This window comes from Thunnus albacares, chromosome 13, assembly GCF_914725855.1.
Source record: "Thunnus albacares chromosome 13, fThuAlb1.1, whole genome shotgun sequence".
Lineage (NCBI taxonomy): Eukaryota > Metazoa > Chordata > Actinopteri > Scombriformes > Scombridae > Thunnus > Thunnus albacares.
Window position 1 is genome coordinate 12,746,907 of NC_058118.1, and position 13,709 is coordinate 12,760,615.

General features: G+C 37.7%; 1 protein-coding gene across 1 annotated transcript in view; it reads right to left on the reverse strand.

Annotated features, from left to right (window-relative positions):
• ppp3ca (protein phosphatase 3, catalytic subunit, alpha isozyme) overlaps positions 1 to 13,709 on the reverse strand; it is a 32,935-nt gene that overhangs the window by 11,684 nt on the left and 7,542 nt on the right. The window contains exons 3-6 of the mRNA XM_044371556.1: positions 7,077 to 7,201; positions 6,858 to 6,969; positions 6,016 to 6,161; positions 5,788 to 5,927 (exon numbers count right to left, since the gene is read on the reverse strand). Coding sequence (XP_044227491.1) covers positions 5,788 to 5,927; positions 6,016 to 6,161; positions 6,858 to 6,969; positions 7,077 to 7,201 — 523 coding nt within the window. The remainder of the gene's footprint in view (positions 1 to 5,787; positions 5,928 to 6,015; positions 6,162 to 6,857; positions 6,970 to 7,076; positions 7,202 to 13,709) is intronic.

Genomic DNA, 13,709 nt, shown 5'->3' on the forward strand with positions numbered 1-13,709 from the left:
TGACATTGAGCTGTCCCATGGAGAAAGAAGATAAAAACCACATGACTCCCAATATGATTTGGACCGGATTTAGGACCAGAACTTTTTTTTTTCCAGTGGGAGAAATGAAAAGTTTCGACTGCACACTGCACAGAGAACATCAGACCTGTGTCACACAGGAAGGACGAATAATCAGAACTGGGACACTTCCAGCTGCAGTGTGAATATAGCCTACCATTTAGCAGCTCTCACCACAGTTCTTATGTAATACCTAGAAGATTGTGTTATGTCATTCAGAGACTGCATCACTCCTTCAAACTGTGTCTCCTGGGTTAGAAAAAAGAAGATAGATTATAGTTTGATTAGCTTCCCAACCAGTCATGAATTCTGACAAATCCTTTGTGGTTCCTTTATTTTTACCAACTGCTGCATTCATTAAATCCAGTCATAGGTACTGACCTAGTTACACAATATGGTAGTAGTTCTTCAAGATATGTTATTAAAAAGTTTACTTGTGATCTGATTTGTTGCATGTTAACCATCCTCATAAGTAATTTCTTCTGTAATGATTTCGATCATTGTTGACATTAAAATTGCTGATTTGCCAGAAGTCAAGTGAATGCGTCATACCAGCGGCTGTGCATCCAATCAGTGTAGAGTGTATAAAGTACTAATGAATTCAACACTCATTGTACAAGATGCTCTGGGTGAAAGCATGAGCCAAAACGCCAAATGTAAGATGTAAATTAGTCACTGACATCATTGACTTCACTTTGTTAACCCCAAATTTTGTTGCTGCAAGCAATTTATTATTGTGACAGTCTGCTTCTTTAGAAGTTGCTGTGTGACATGTTGATTTAGATATAAAAACTGACTTATAGTCTCACTCTGCTAATCAATGTTTGCAGAAATCCATATTCATTGTATTTTAAAATTCAGACTCCACATTGTGAAATACCATTTTGATGATTGACCCCATTGACTGTATATAAATATGGACGTCCCCAAAGATCCCTAAAAGTGAAGCCAAAACATCTTGATTGCTCCCTGGTGGCTGGCTGCAGTATGGGTCATAAGTCCCACTTCCGCCATGTTACCGGGTGGGACATGAGCCAAACTAAAAAATCAAAGTACATGTCAAATACATTTTTCCCTAAGATGGTTTCTGTCATTTTAGGTAGTTATTATCACACTGATGTTTGTTCTAGTGCTCATTTTTCTGATAATTTTGTTTTTAATTTGTTATTTGACAATATAAAAAGGGAGTACGACATCATGATTGACAGCTGTGACAGCCGCTCTCAAACCATCGTCAGGCGGCGGGACGGCTGAGGGGTTGTGTCCCGTGGGCTGTCATCCCACCCCCCGACTCTACTGCGCAGACTATGGCTCCAAATGACGTCACACAAGCAAGATGGCAGCTCCCGTAAGCATTTTTTTTTTTTTCCAGGATGGTGAAGTCATGACCTGTTCTACTCTGCCTCTGATTGGCTTACCCTGATATTCTTACCCTAAACCTAACCAATCTCACTCCTCATGCCTAAACCTAACCAATCCAACCAACGAGCTAGCCAATCAGAGGCAGAGTAGGGTGATCATGACTTTTCCATCTTGGGAAAAAAAAATTGGCCTTCTGGAAAGTAGATAAATTGGCTTCACTTTTACATAGCAGTAGGAAATGGAGACGTGTCGTCCATATTTATGTGAAGTCAATGATTGACTGAGTGGAAACCAGAGACACACTGAGTAACTCCGGGGCACAGATTGCAAGACTGTGTAATCCTAGATTACCAATTATTACCAGGATCTGCTGTATTTGATAGAATCCTATTAAAATGTCACTTCCAGGGCTACAACTAACAAATGATTTTTGTTATCAACTAATCTGCCAATTATTACTTTGAATTATCTATTATGCTTTAGGTTAATAAAAAAATGTCAGAAAATAGTGAAAATGTCATTCACAGTTTCACAGTCCAAGGCAATATCTTCAAATTGCTTGAATAAAATGCAAAGATATTCAATTTGCAGTGATAAACCAGAGAAAAGCAGTATATTTGATCAACTGACTGAAATGACTAATCACTTGTCAAAATTGTTGATTCATTTTCTCTCAGTTTATTGATTCATTCAACACCAGTCACTTCAATTCTTTCCAGACCAACAGTAAGAGACAGTACATCCTCCCCAGCAACAATAATCTTTTCCTGCACTTCCTTACAGTCACTGCCATCCACGGACCCATCAAACTTTCAGAAGTGCTTAAAATATTTAAATGCTCAAAGGTTTGTGCCGGAAGAAAAACAAGGAGACTGCTTTGCCCTGAGCACCTGGCGAAACTGTGCCATCCTCATATATCTAGGTCACATGGCTAGCATTCCCTTGGTGGCCAATATATAAATTGCAGGAATAGCTGTGTTACACACTCACAGGGATATGTTGTAACTCTCTTCACTATGGCTGACAGTGCACCATGGTAAAACTGCAAAATGCCGGACTTATATAACAGTTTCTATTAAAAACACAATGCATCTCTAACTCAGAAATTTTTTGCATCACACTTTTTTAAGATTACGTTTGTCATAGCCACAGAGCAGTATTTTTAGCTGACAAATGTCATGTAATAACATAAAAATAAACTTCCCAATGTACAGTATGCGCTCATTTATTTTTTGTTCACTCCAACGGTATTTATTGATTACTCAGAGAAAACACACACACACACATACACATTGCTTGTCTGTGGCTCACATTCCTCTCCCCTTTTGCCAAAACACACAATTATGTGTCAGCGAGCCTGTGAGTGAAGGACAGCGAGAAATCTGACAAGTGAGTATGAGCGGGGGAGATGGAAGTGCTGTGTTGTGAGTGTGAAACTGAGAGTTTTTTTCCCCCTTTAAGAGAATCCATCTGTCGGGCTGGTGGTCATCATATTCATTCTTTACCCAATATAAAAATGTAGCAGCCAAGCAAAACTACATGTTTATAACCATTTTCCTAATCACTAAGAATCACTTTTTTAACAGAAAAACACCTAACATAAACCCTTAACAAGTGTACGTGTTACAGCATTACAATGTTACTACATCACATTATTGAAATGGATAAGCCTGCAGTTGTGCTGTGCCTCTATATAAGATGGTTAATGGGCAAAAACTATATCAAAAGGCCTCCTTTTGGATTTTTTTTTATGAGTATTAATTTCATTATTAAGGAAAAAGGGAGGCATGAAAATGTGATATTTTGACATAAATGAATCATTCTGTGTTTGCAAAACCTTAACAACAATTTAACTAATATTACAGTAAAACTAAATTCAGGCATGCATGACATTTGTAAATCTCTGTAAGCACTGTATTGTTGTTTCTACATCAATTTCAAACTCTGAGGATGGCTACTTGTGAAAAATGTACATTATTGATTAAAGTGAAAAAACTACAGTACACTGTATTTGATTTTCTCAAAGTGCTACATCTACTTCTCTTTCAGATTTTCTTGCAGTTCCCAATAACCCCAGGAGAACCTGCTTCTCTGTGTACATACTGTTGGCAAGACTCATAATGATGGAGAGGTACGTTTGAGAGTGAAGATAGAAAAAAGCCATGGGGAGATAAATGACTATTATAGCAGCATCCTCCACACATCTACAGAATAATCCTCAGTAAGCTCCTCTCTCTGTGAATAGATGGCTTCTTATCAGGGATCATTTAACAGTACGTAGTGAGAGAGGAGGTTAAGACCCAATCACCTGCTGCTGTTTGCTGTATCAGATACTCTCCATGGCTGCTGTTAAACTCTTCAAACACACCATGAATCTCTTCATCATTCATTGTTCAAAGAATACTACCCTGTACTGTAAGTTTTACATTTCATTTCCAAAACCACTGGTTCCAGTTCACCTTGGGGTGGTAATAAAATCAGCTTTTGGTTTCTTGAAACTTGCTTGATAAAGGCAATCCATCAAAATGAACATTTGTTGCTGTTATTGTTGCAAAGTAGTTTAAATAGCCTTGAGCTCTCCAACAAGAACAGTTTTCAGATAGTCCTTGCTTGAAGTAGCATTTATTGCACAAAAATAACATTAACTATTAAAATATCAGGATCTGAGGCAAGCTTCATGTCTTTGCAAGCGAATTCTTGCTGAAGCTGAAGTGTGCTTGTATATTCAAATAAAAATCTAAAAACCTGTCATACTTGAGGAAAAGGTCGGCAGTAATGTAATTTAAGTTAGCATTCAGTTTTAAGTTTGGTTTCAAAGTAACAAGGTGATCTTGCCAATGTGGAAATATAGTTTGAAACTGAAACTTCTGCTTTTAACACTTTGGTGGGACTATTTCATCTGATATCATTTTAAGCAAATGGCACCTCTGACACTTCTCCATGAGCCCACAAATATACTAAAAAGAAAATTACAGTCGGGTTAGAATGTGAACCTGAACTGCAATTACTCTGCACACACTGTCCAGGATGTCATTTTCTCTTCGGTGGAGAAATAAATCTTCCTGACTTTACCTTATGTGATTTGAGCAGAACTGCAGCTCCCACACAGGGGTCTGTACTGTTCTGAACCTTCATTAAGGAAACTCTCACCACAACTGCTACCTAATCGCTTAGCCTCACCATCACCTACCTCTACAGCTCTATCCCTTCTCACAACAATATTAGGACAGTGCTCGCTCCGTCCTCTTTTACAAGCTCTGCCACGGAGGTTTAACAGTTGCATAACAAACTGATTTCCAATTTGCCTCACTATTATGTTTTGTATTTCATTCTCCTTTCTCTGTCTATTTTTACTTGACTCCAGTTTCACCCTGATAATACTTTGTCCGTAACAATCCGTTCTGAAAGTCAAAAGACGGCCACTTATGAAAAACAGTTGTTAACCACAAGACATAGACACAATCTATAGGCTTTAACAATATGTTAACTTGTTCATTCTTTAATTTGTTTCATTCAATAAATCACTCAATATACTTAATTACAGTCTCCTTCCAATGTTATTGCCATCATGGGGTGCTAAGTTGTTTGTTCTGTTCTTTTTGAGTTATGCTCAGGTAGCAGTAACTGCTAGATATCTATTAATATTTCATAACCTCAACATCTATTTTTGATATTAAGAGTTCTGTTGCTAGGCTTCTGATCAGACCTCTTGAAAGATTAAATTAAATCTGATCAACACTGATAATTTATGCTGTTGACCCACGATGCTTCATCTTCTGTCTCCTAAATGCACAGTCTAATGAAGCAGAAACAGTATGAAGAAGATGACAAGTCACCAGGTTCATTATCAACCAACATCGCTTAAATGTTTTTGAAAGCTCTGTTAGTTAATTTTAAAATCTATAACATTTTGTTCTTTTGGTCTTGACTGCAATTACAAAGGTGTGTATGAGATATTTGTATAAGATTTTCACTAAACTGTATGTAAGAGGAAAGGTACTGCACTCAACATGGTTGTTAGACCACAGGGGTTTAAACATAACTTTAGTTTGTTTACAAGGAAACTCCACACAGAACCTATAAGTGTAATTAGAGACTTACCACAATGTAACATGGGTCAAGCTAATGGAATCAGTACAGTATAGGATATGTACTTGTTACAGGTGATTGCTCGCAATGCAAGATGACATAAACACAATGTTTCAGACCATTGATTCATGAAAGCAGCACAGTACTGCATCCTTTAGTAAATCTGGATCTTACGTATCTGAGTACGGGCAAGACAGCAGTATTCAAATTATAATAATCAAGAATAATCCAGACAAACCTTGACCAGAGTGGTGCAGGGAAGGAAAAGGGACAGCTCACCTGTAGAAATAGGAGCAGCCTCGCACTGTGTTGTGGCTGAAATATTCCTGGGTTTTCTCATTGCCAAAGTCCTCCAGAGGATCAGACCACAGCAGGTCACACATTGGCCCAAAAGCCGGCGGCTCCTTGAACCGATCCAACTTCACATGAAGAAGCAGAAATGTAGGCTAGGTTAATATATGCACACACACAACCAATGTAAAACCTGGTACTGTAGAGGGATATTACCTTTTTAATGTCATCTAAGGTGTGTATTTCAGGTGAGAGTCCACCGTGGACACACAGAAACTGTTGGTTCATGAGTGCAGCCAGGGGAAGGCAGTCAAATGCATCCATACATGAGTCATACACCTGCTCTGAGTACTTGATTTTACCTGAGAGAAGACAGAAATTTAATTGCATCAGTGTTGACAGTCCTAACATGATATATATGTGAAAAAAAAGTTTGTTCACTGTCTGAACATAACGTTTTCATGTATTGTATGTATAAGTAAAAATTAGGTGATGAATCTCTTTTTGAAGATGTATGTAAAGAGGTAATAAGGAAAGGAAAAAATGTAAGAAATATTGTTTTTGTTATACAGTAAGATCATAACGTACAATAATAATTAAGATATATTTTAAGTTATGTTAAGATACATTTGAAATAAAGTAATAAAATTGCTTCACACATACACAAATGCAGGCCTACAGATTAGGTAATATTTATAACAAAAGCATTTATCAAGTGCTTACATGTTATATTGACAGTTCCAGAAAAAAAACTCTTCTATATTTTTCTCTTGTGTAACTGAATTTTCCTGTATGAATGTGTGCATTTGTGTGCACTTGTATGTATACTGTACCTTCATGTACTTTGCTTTCAGCTCAAAAATTTTCCATTGTTCACAGACAACTGTAACACCCATGTCTATGCTGTCCTTCGGAATTAACCTGACAGTCCTGACAGACAGGTGCATTACTTGTAATCTCTACCAGAAGTGCTCCAGGCAACACATGACATTAGCAAGACAGAGAGGAAAAAATCCCCCGCAAAAAAAACAATATGGTAAACACTGAAAGGTACTCACATTCCTGTTTGAAGGTGAAATATTCTGTCAAATGTCTACATTCATGATTTCCACGAAGTAAAAATAGTGTCTTTGGATAGAGGATTTTCAGCGACCAAAGGTATAAAACACACTGTCAAGACAAATATGTAAACAAAGTGTTATTCCAGCCAAAAAGTTACAAATGTCAGTTTATATCAATATAATCTTATCATATTAATGATATTCTGATGGTTTTACCTCAATACTGAAGTAGCCACGGTCAACATAGTCCCCGAGGAACAGGTACCGTGTTGTGGCTGGTGATCCTCCAACTTCAAACAGCTTCATAAGATCAAAGAATTGCCCATGGATGTCCCCACACACTGGAAAACAACCAAGGGACAGTAAAAGTTACAGAATCAAAGAATCTCATTGAATATTTGCCTCTGCATCTTTGTGTTTTGGCTGTATGTGTGTGCATCCATCTTTTTTTTATACATGTATAATGGAGAACAAATACACAGTCCTCATGTTCAGCACAGGTCTGTGCTATCATTTGGTCATTTTGGTGTATTCAGTTCAGTGAAGCACCACAACAGGACTCAGTCCTCGTAGCTTTCTGAAACCCACTGAAAAATAATTGGATACAGCTTGTCATGATGCTAAAAATCAAGAATGTTTTTCACCCAGAAAAACGATCTTGGAGATCTTCTCATGCAAACGTCAGTGATGGTGTGTGAGTTCACATAGATGTAACGCCTGCATTTTTACAAACAACAGGAAATCCACTTCTCTCATTTATTGGTTCTGAAGGTTCGAAGACAGAAAACAAGACGGTAGAGAAGATTCTGGCAGTATCTCATGCAGTACAGAGAGGTACACTTTGTACCAGAGATGTGTATCTTCTTCTTCTGCTCACAGGTTAGCTTTATAAATAGACAGACAGGCGGGCAGACAGGCAGTGAAACTGTGTGGAGATGCTTCACTTTGTTTTAATATGTGCATCTCAACCCGCTCAATCATTTGTATTTGACAAAGGTGATGAATTCAGTTTGTTGTAATGATCGTTATGATAAGATATAAAAACAGTAAACTAACAATGGGATTGGATTAATAATGATGTATAATATACAGCAAAATGACATATAGCTACTGTAGATGTTATGTAACCATAAATATAATCATAAGTAATAATAGCTTTATTATTATTACAAATAGAGAAAAAAGATCATATCATATGCTAGTTAAAAAATGTGGAGGACACTAAGCCGTCATTTGCCTTTACACATTTCTTCATTATCACTTTGGATTATTGTATGCAGCAGGCTAACCCTCTCCCAAAAAAGACAAAAAGCTCCATATTTTATTAACTACTACGTTTTTCGGCTACTGTAGCCCTTCTCAAATGTTTACAAGACAAGTAGAAACCAGTTTGTGGCGAGATGGACTGACTTATACAGTCAGCCGAGCAGCAGAAGAGGCTGTGAGGGATGAAAATAATTTGTACTTTCCCGCAGCAAGAATATATGTTTTATCTACAGTTAAAGCCATACTGCAAGTATTATAATGCCTAAATAATGCTGAAAGCACTCTTATACAAATGATTTGAGAATATAGTGATATAATGGTGTAATGGTTCCTCCTGTCCTCAAGTCGTGATCGTACTGAGATATTTCTGTGGTCTTTGGCTAAAAGGCCTCTGTCCTCCACAGAGAAATGAGACACTCACCTCAAAGAGGTTGAAAAAGCTCAATCCCCCCGGGGAGATACATACTTTTTCGTATTGAACAGTATGGCTTTGGAGCGCAAACCTACATCTCATTTCCTCACTGCCTTCAATTTTTCATTATCATCTCTCTCTGTCTCCTTCTCTCCTACTCATCCTCCATCTCCTCTCCCTTTTCTGTCTCCCCTATCAGCTCCACAGTGGCCTTCGCCCACTCAAAGCTTAGAGCAATGTGAGTGGGAGACTGCTTGTGTGACTAAAGCAATCAAACACACACACACGCGCGCATACATGCGCGCACACACACCAACGACCATGTAACACATCCATGCAAGTTAAGATTTGCGAGTGCATAAATGCCTCATAATATATGAATACACACACACAAACACACAGCTGCAGAGATATTAAAACACAGCTCGAGCTCACGAAGATACAAAACAGACCTCCACACTCACAAATACCCATACACAATACTCAGCTCATCATCCATATTTCATGCTTAATACATAAAGCCTCCATTTTCCTTACACAAGTCAAGACAAGGAGCCTGGGACTTCTCCTGAAGTCAATGTGCATTTCATCCATTTGCCACCTATGTTTCGGTTAAACACTGCATTTGCTTTTAAGGAAGACAATTAAGCTGATGGATTGCTAATTATCTGCATAATTCCATGTATATTTAATGGCACACAGTTTCAGGTGAAGCTGAATGACATGCTTAAGTAAATGGGACATGAGTGTGCAAATAATGCAGAGGATTTATAGGATTTCACAAATATGTAAAAGAAAGCAAAAGTGTGACTTGAGCAAATGCTTGAATATTAAGACTCATTCGGAATTGCACTACACAAAGCCCATTCTTCTCTTGGGCATAGATACCAAAGTGTCTAGTACCTATTTTTTGATACCTGAGTTTCAGTACCGATAGCAAGTACACTGAGAAATGTTCAGTTTTGAGAAATATGAATTTGGTTTTCTATAAAACCCTTTTATTCATTTAACAAATGAAGCTAAAGTTTTCACATTAGCTTAAATGTTGTTGAAACAAAAGCAGCCATAAAACAGCTAAATAAAATAGTTTTAAATAGGCAAAATCTTGATTCAGATCCGAAAATATATGATCAAAGAATAAGTCTGACCAGGCATTTGATGCCGACTTTCAGTACTTGACAGTTTTTAACACTTAGATAGAAAAGCATTGCACACAATACCAATAAAGTGTTGAGCCTAGGGCTGCAACTAACGACTATTTTCTTTAATCTGCCAATTATTTTCTCTGTTAGTTGATTAATTGTTTACTCTATTAATTGTTAAAAATAGTGAAAAAATGGTATTCTCAGTGTCTTGGAGACCACAGTGATGTCTTCAGTTTACTTGTTTTGTCTGACTAACAGTCTAAAATATTAAGATTTTCAATGAACTGTCACATATAACGAGGAAAAACAGCAAATCCTCACATTTGAAAAGCTGGAACCATATAATGTGGCATTTTTACTTGAAAAATGACAGATTGATTATCAAAATAGTTGTCAATTAATTTTCTGATGATTGACTAATCGAATAAATAACTAATCGTTGCAGCTCTAGTTGAGCCCTACCAGCACCTTTTAGTTTGTTATTTTTAATCTGAATTCATAGGTTTATTTATTTAAACAGTAGTTGGATAAATATATTCTGTTCAGGCTTTAAAGATGCAATAAAGTGAGCCTGAGGGGAAAACATTCTCTTGATTATTTCTCTTGATGGGAAACTAATACACAGGATAAAAATAATTTAGTGTCTGGTTCAGGTATGTTCAGTTTAGAACATAACTAGGACACACTGCAGGTTGATCAGAGGGAAAGACTGACAGGTAAAAACAATGTTACTTGCCGACATGTACGGATGCTGTGAGATTTTAGCAATTCAGATTTTTCTTTTCCCTTGATACCTTTTACCTTTATTTATGTTGCTGGTTTAAAATAAAGATGTTACACCCTTTCTGTAACTTAACAACTAGACATTTTAAAACCCTGATCCACCTGCTATTGTTCAAACTGCTGCTTTACTCATATTTGAGTTGATCAGGATTATATTGAGCCAGAATGCAGTTGATTTTGTGCAAGAAGAAAGAACAATAATGCCTAAGAGTTAAACCAATGCAGTAGTCTACACTACTCAAAAAGCACAAAAAAAGCAATGATTTGGTCTTTGGTGAGAGGATGTGAAAAGATAGATACAGTGTACCTGTAATATTGTTATATATATTTTTTAATATATTTTACTCATATGACAAGATAATGATGATTCTTCCTGAAAGTGACAGTTTTCTGCTCTTAGAATTGAGATTCATGTAGATTCCTCTCTTATCTGTGTTTCATCTCAGCGTGTGTTCAGGTCAGGTGTTCATTTTTGTACTGCAGGTACAAACAGTAGCATTGTCAGCCCACATCTGCTCACTCACTCTTAATTCTTATGCGTCTTTTCCCACTGTTATCATCTTCTCCTCTAGGTTCTTCTCTACAGAAATGTTACTATAAACACACAAAAAAAAACAGCCATAGATTTATCGTTGGCTAATATTATAAGTAGCAATATATGTCTCATTATCAGGCTGTCCCAACAAGTCTCTAAAAACTCTCCAGCTGGTCCAGAATGCAGCTGCACGTGTACTGACAAAAACTAGAAAAAGAGATCATACTTCTCCCATTTTAGCTTCTCTGCACTGGCTCCCTATAAAATCCAAAATAGAATTTAGCTCTTAGTACCCTCTTATCCCACTAGAAAGCTGTGCTCCCAGAATCAGGCTTACTTGTGGTTCCTAGAGGCTCCAAAAGAAGGATGGGAGGCAGAGCCTTCGGCTATCAGGCTCCTCTCCTGTGGAACCATCTTTCAGATTCGGTCCAGGGTGCAGACACCCTCTCTACATTTAAGAGTAGGCTTAAAACTTTCCTTTTTGATAAAGCTTATAGCCAGGGCCAACCCAGGCTTTAGTTGGACCTGCCCCTAGTTTTGCTGCTATAGGCCTAGACTCCCCATTATACACTGAGCTCCTCTCTCCTCCTCCCCCTCTCCAACTGTACACATTCATGTATCATTAATGCATGTTACTAACTTGGCATCTTCCCCGTAGTTTTTTGCTTTCTCGTCTTGCAGGCGACCTTCAAATTGCAAGACCGCCAGCTGCTCAGCGTGTTCCCCACCGCTGCTGCTATTATTATTAGTCATTTTTCTATTATTATTATTGCTGTTATCATTATTATTGTTGTTGCTGTGCTTCTCTGTGTCTCTCTCCCCCCTCCCTCCCTGTTTTTCTCTCAACCCAACCGGTCAAGGCAGATGGCTGCCCACCTAGAGCCTGGTTCTTCTTGAGGGTTTCTTCCTGTTAAAGGAGTTTTTCCTCACCGCTGTCGCCAAGTGCTTGCTCATGGGGGAATGTTGGGTCTCTGTATAATAAGGATTACAGTCTACACCTGCTCTATGTGAAAGTACCCTGAAATAACTTCTGTTGTGATTTGGTGCAATATAAAAAAGATTGACTTGACTTGGCCTTGAGTAGGCTTCTACTATCCTGCTTAGTTACATGGAAACAGAGTCAATTTTCTAACAATGAGGAGCATAAACCCACAGATTTAAATGTTACATTAGTCTAACATTATCAGCTTATCAAGACACACAATGTGTGTTACCATAATTATGCTGATGACATGCAACTATATATATTTCCCTGTCCCCCAATAACCTGAGCCCTATTAACACACTATCAGAATGTATCAAGGATACTGATAACTGGATGTCTAGTAATTTCTTACAGTTAAACTTTGACAAGACAGAAATCCTTGTTATCGGGGCAAAGGCTAACAGACAGGAAATCTCTTTTAAATTGTCATAACTGTCTCTGGAAAGTGTCACACAGGTCAGAAACCTTGGCGTCATCCTTGACACTGACCTCCCTTTCCAGAGCCACATTAGCAGCATAATTACAACTGGATTTTATCATTTAAGAAATATCACAAAGGAAAGGAGCTTTTTATCCCAGGAGAATGCTGAAAAACTTGTCCATGCTTTTGTTTCCAGTTGGCTCACATGAATACCTAAAAAGCATCTCTATCAACTGCAGGTACTCCAGAATGCAGCTGATAGAAAAGGAAATACGACCATATAACACTTGTGCTGAGGTCATTACACTGGCTTCCAGGATTTTTTAGAATTAATTTTAAAATTTTAACACTGGTTTTTAAGGCCCTACATGGTCTGGCACCCCCATATCTCTCTGACATGCTTGTGAGCTATGAACCAGTTAGACCCCTCAGGTTATCTGGAACAGGCCATCTGGTTATACCTCAGGTCTTCACAAAAACTGGAAAAACTGCTTTTAGCTTTTATGCTCCAAGCCGCTGGAACATCCTACCCAGTCATGTTAGGTGTGCTCCAATGCTATCGTCTTTTAAAACTAAACTGAAAACATTCTTTCGTTGCTGCGCCTTTTTTAATGGTTTTTCACATGTCTTATTATTTTTTTACTGGTTGGTTGCTGGTCTTCATTATATATTTTTTTATTCCTACTTTCTTAATGGTTTTTAACTCACATGTATTATTTATGCATTTGTTTTAATTGTGTTTACTTAAGTCTAATAGTTTTATCTTGTACACTGTCCACATAGTTTTTGTGGCTGTGAATTCTTTGATAGCTCACACTCTGTGAAGCACGTTGTGCTTCCACCTGGAAAAGAAGAACAAAGAACTCCGGCACACTGTCTTCTGCACTTGCAATTAAAAAAGATTTATTGGGTACACCGCTTCGGTACACAGACCTTCATCAGGTTTATTTCATTTAAATAACCTTATGATGGTCTCTGTACCGAAACTGTGTTCCCAATAAATCTTTTTTAATTGCAAGTGAAGAAGACAGTGTTTAGGGGGCATTTAGGGGCAGAAGAACTCCACAACAAGCCGAAAAACCCACAGTCTGACATATTATTGCCAATATTCATGCTTCTTTTAGCTCTTTTTGGTTTTCATCAGCTTCTGAGAAAGATATCTGGGTCATTAGCCTTCCTCACCAAATACTTGCTAATGTTGTCTGTCTGCTGTTTGGTGCAATTAATTATGTTTTGCTAATGCTAACCCTGAAACATTTGAGCTAAGACACTTCTGAAAGATGGAGAAGGTTAGTAAAGAAA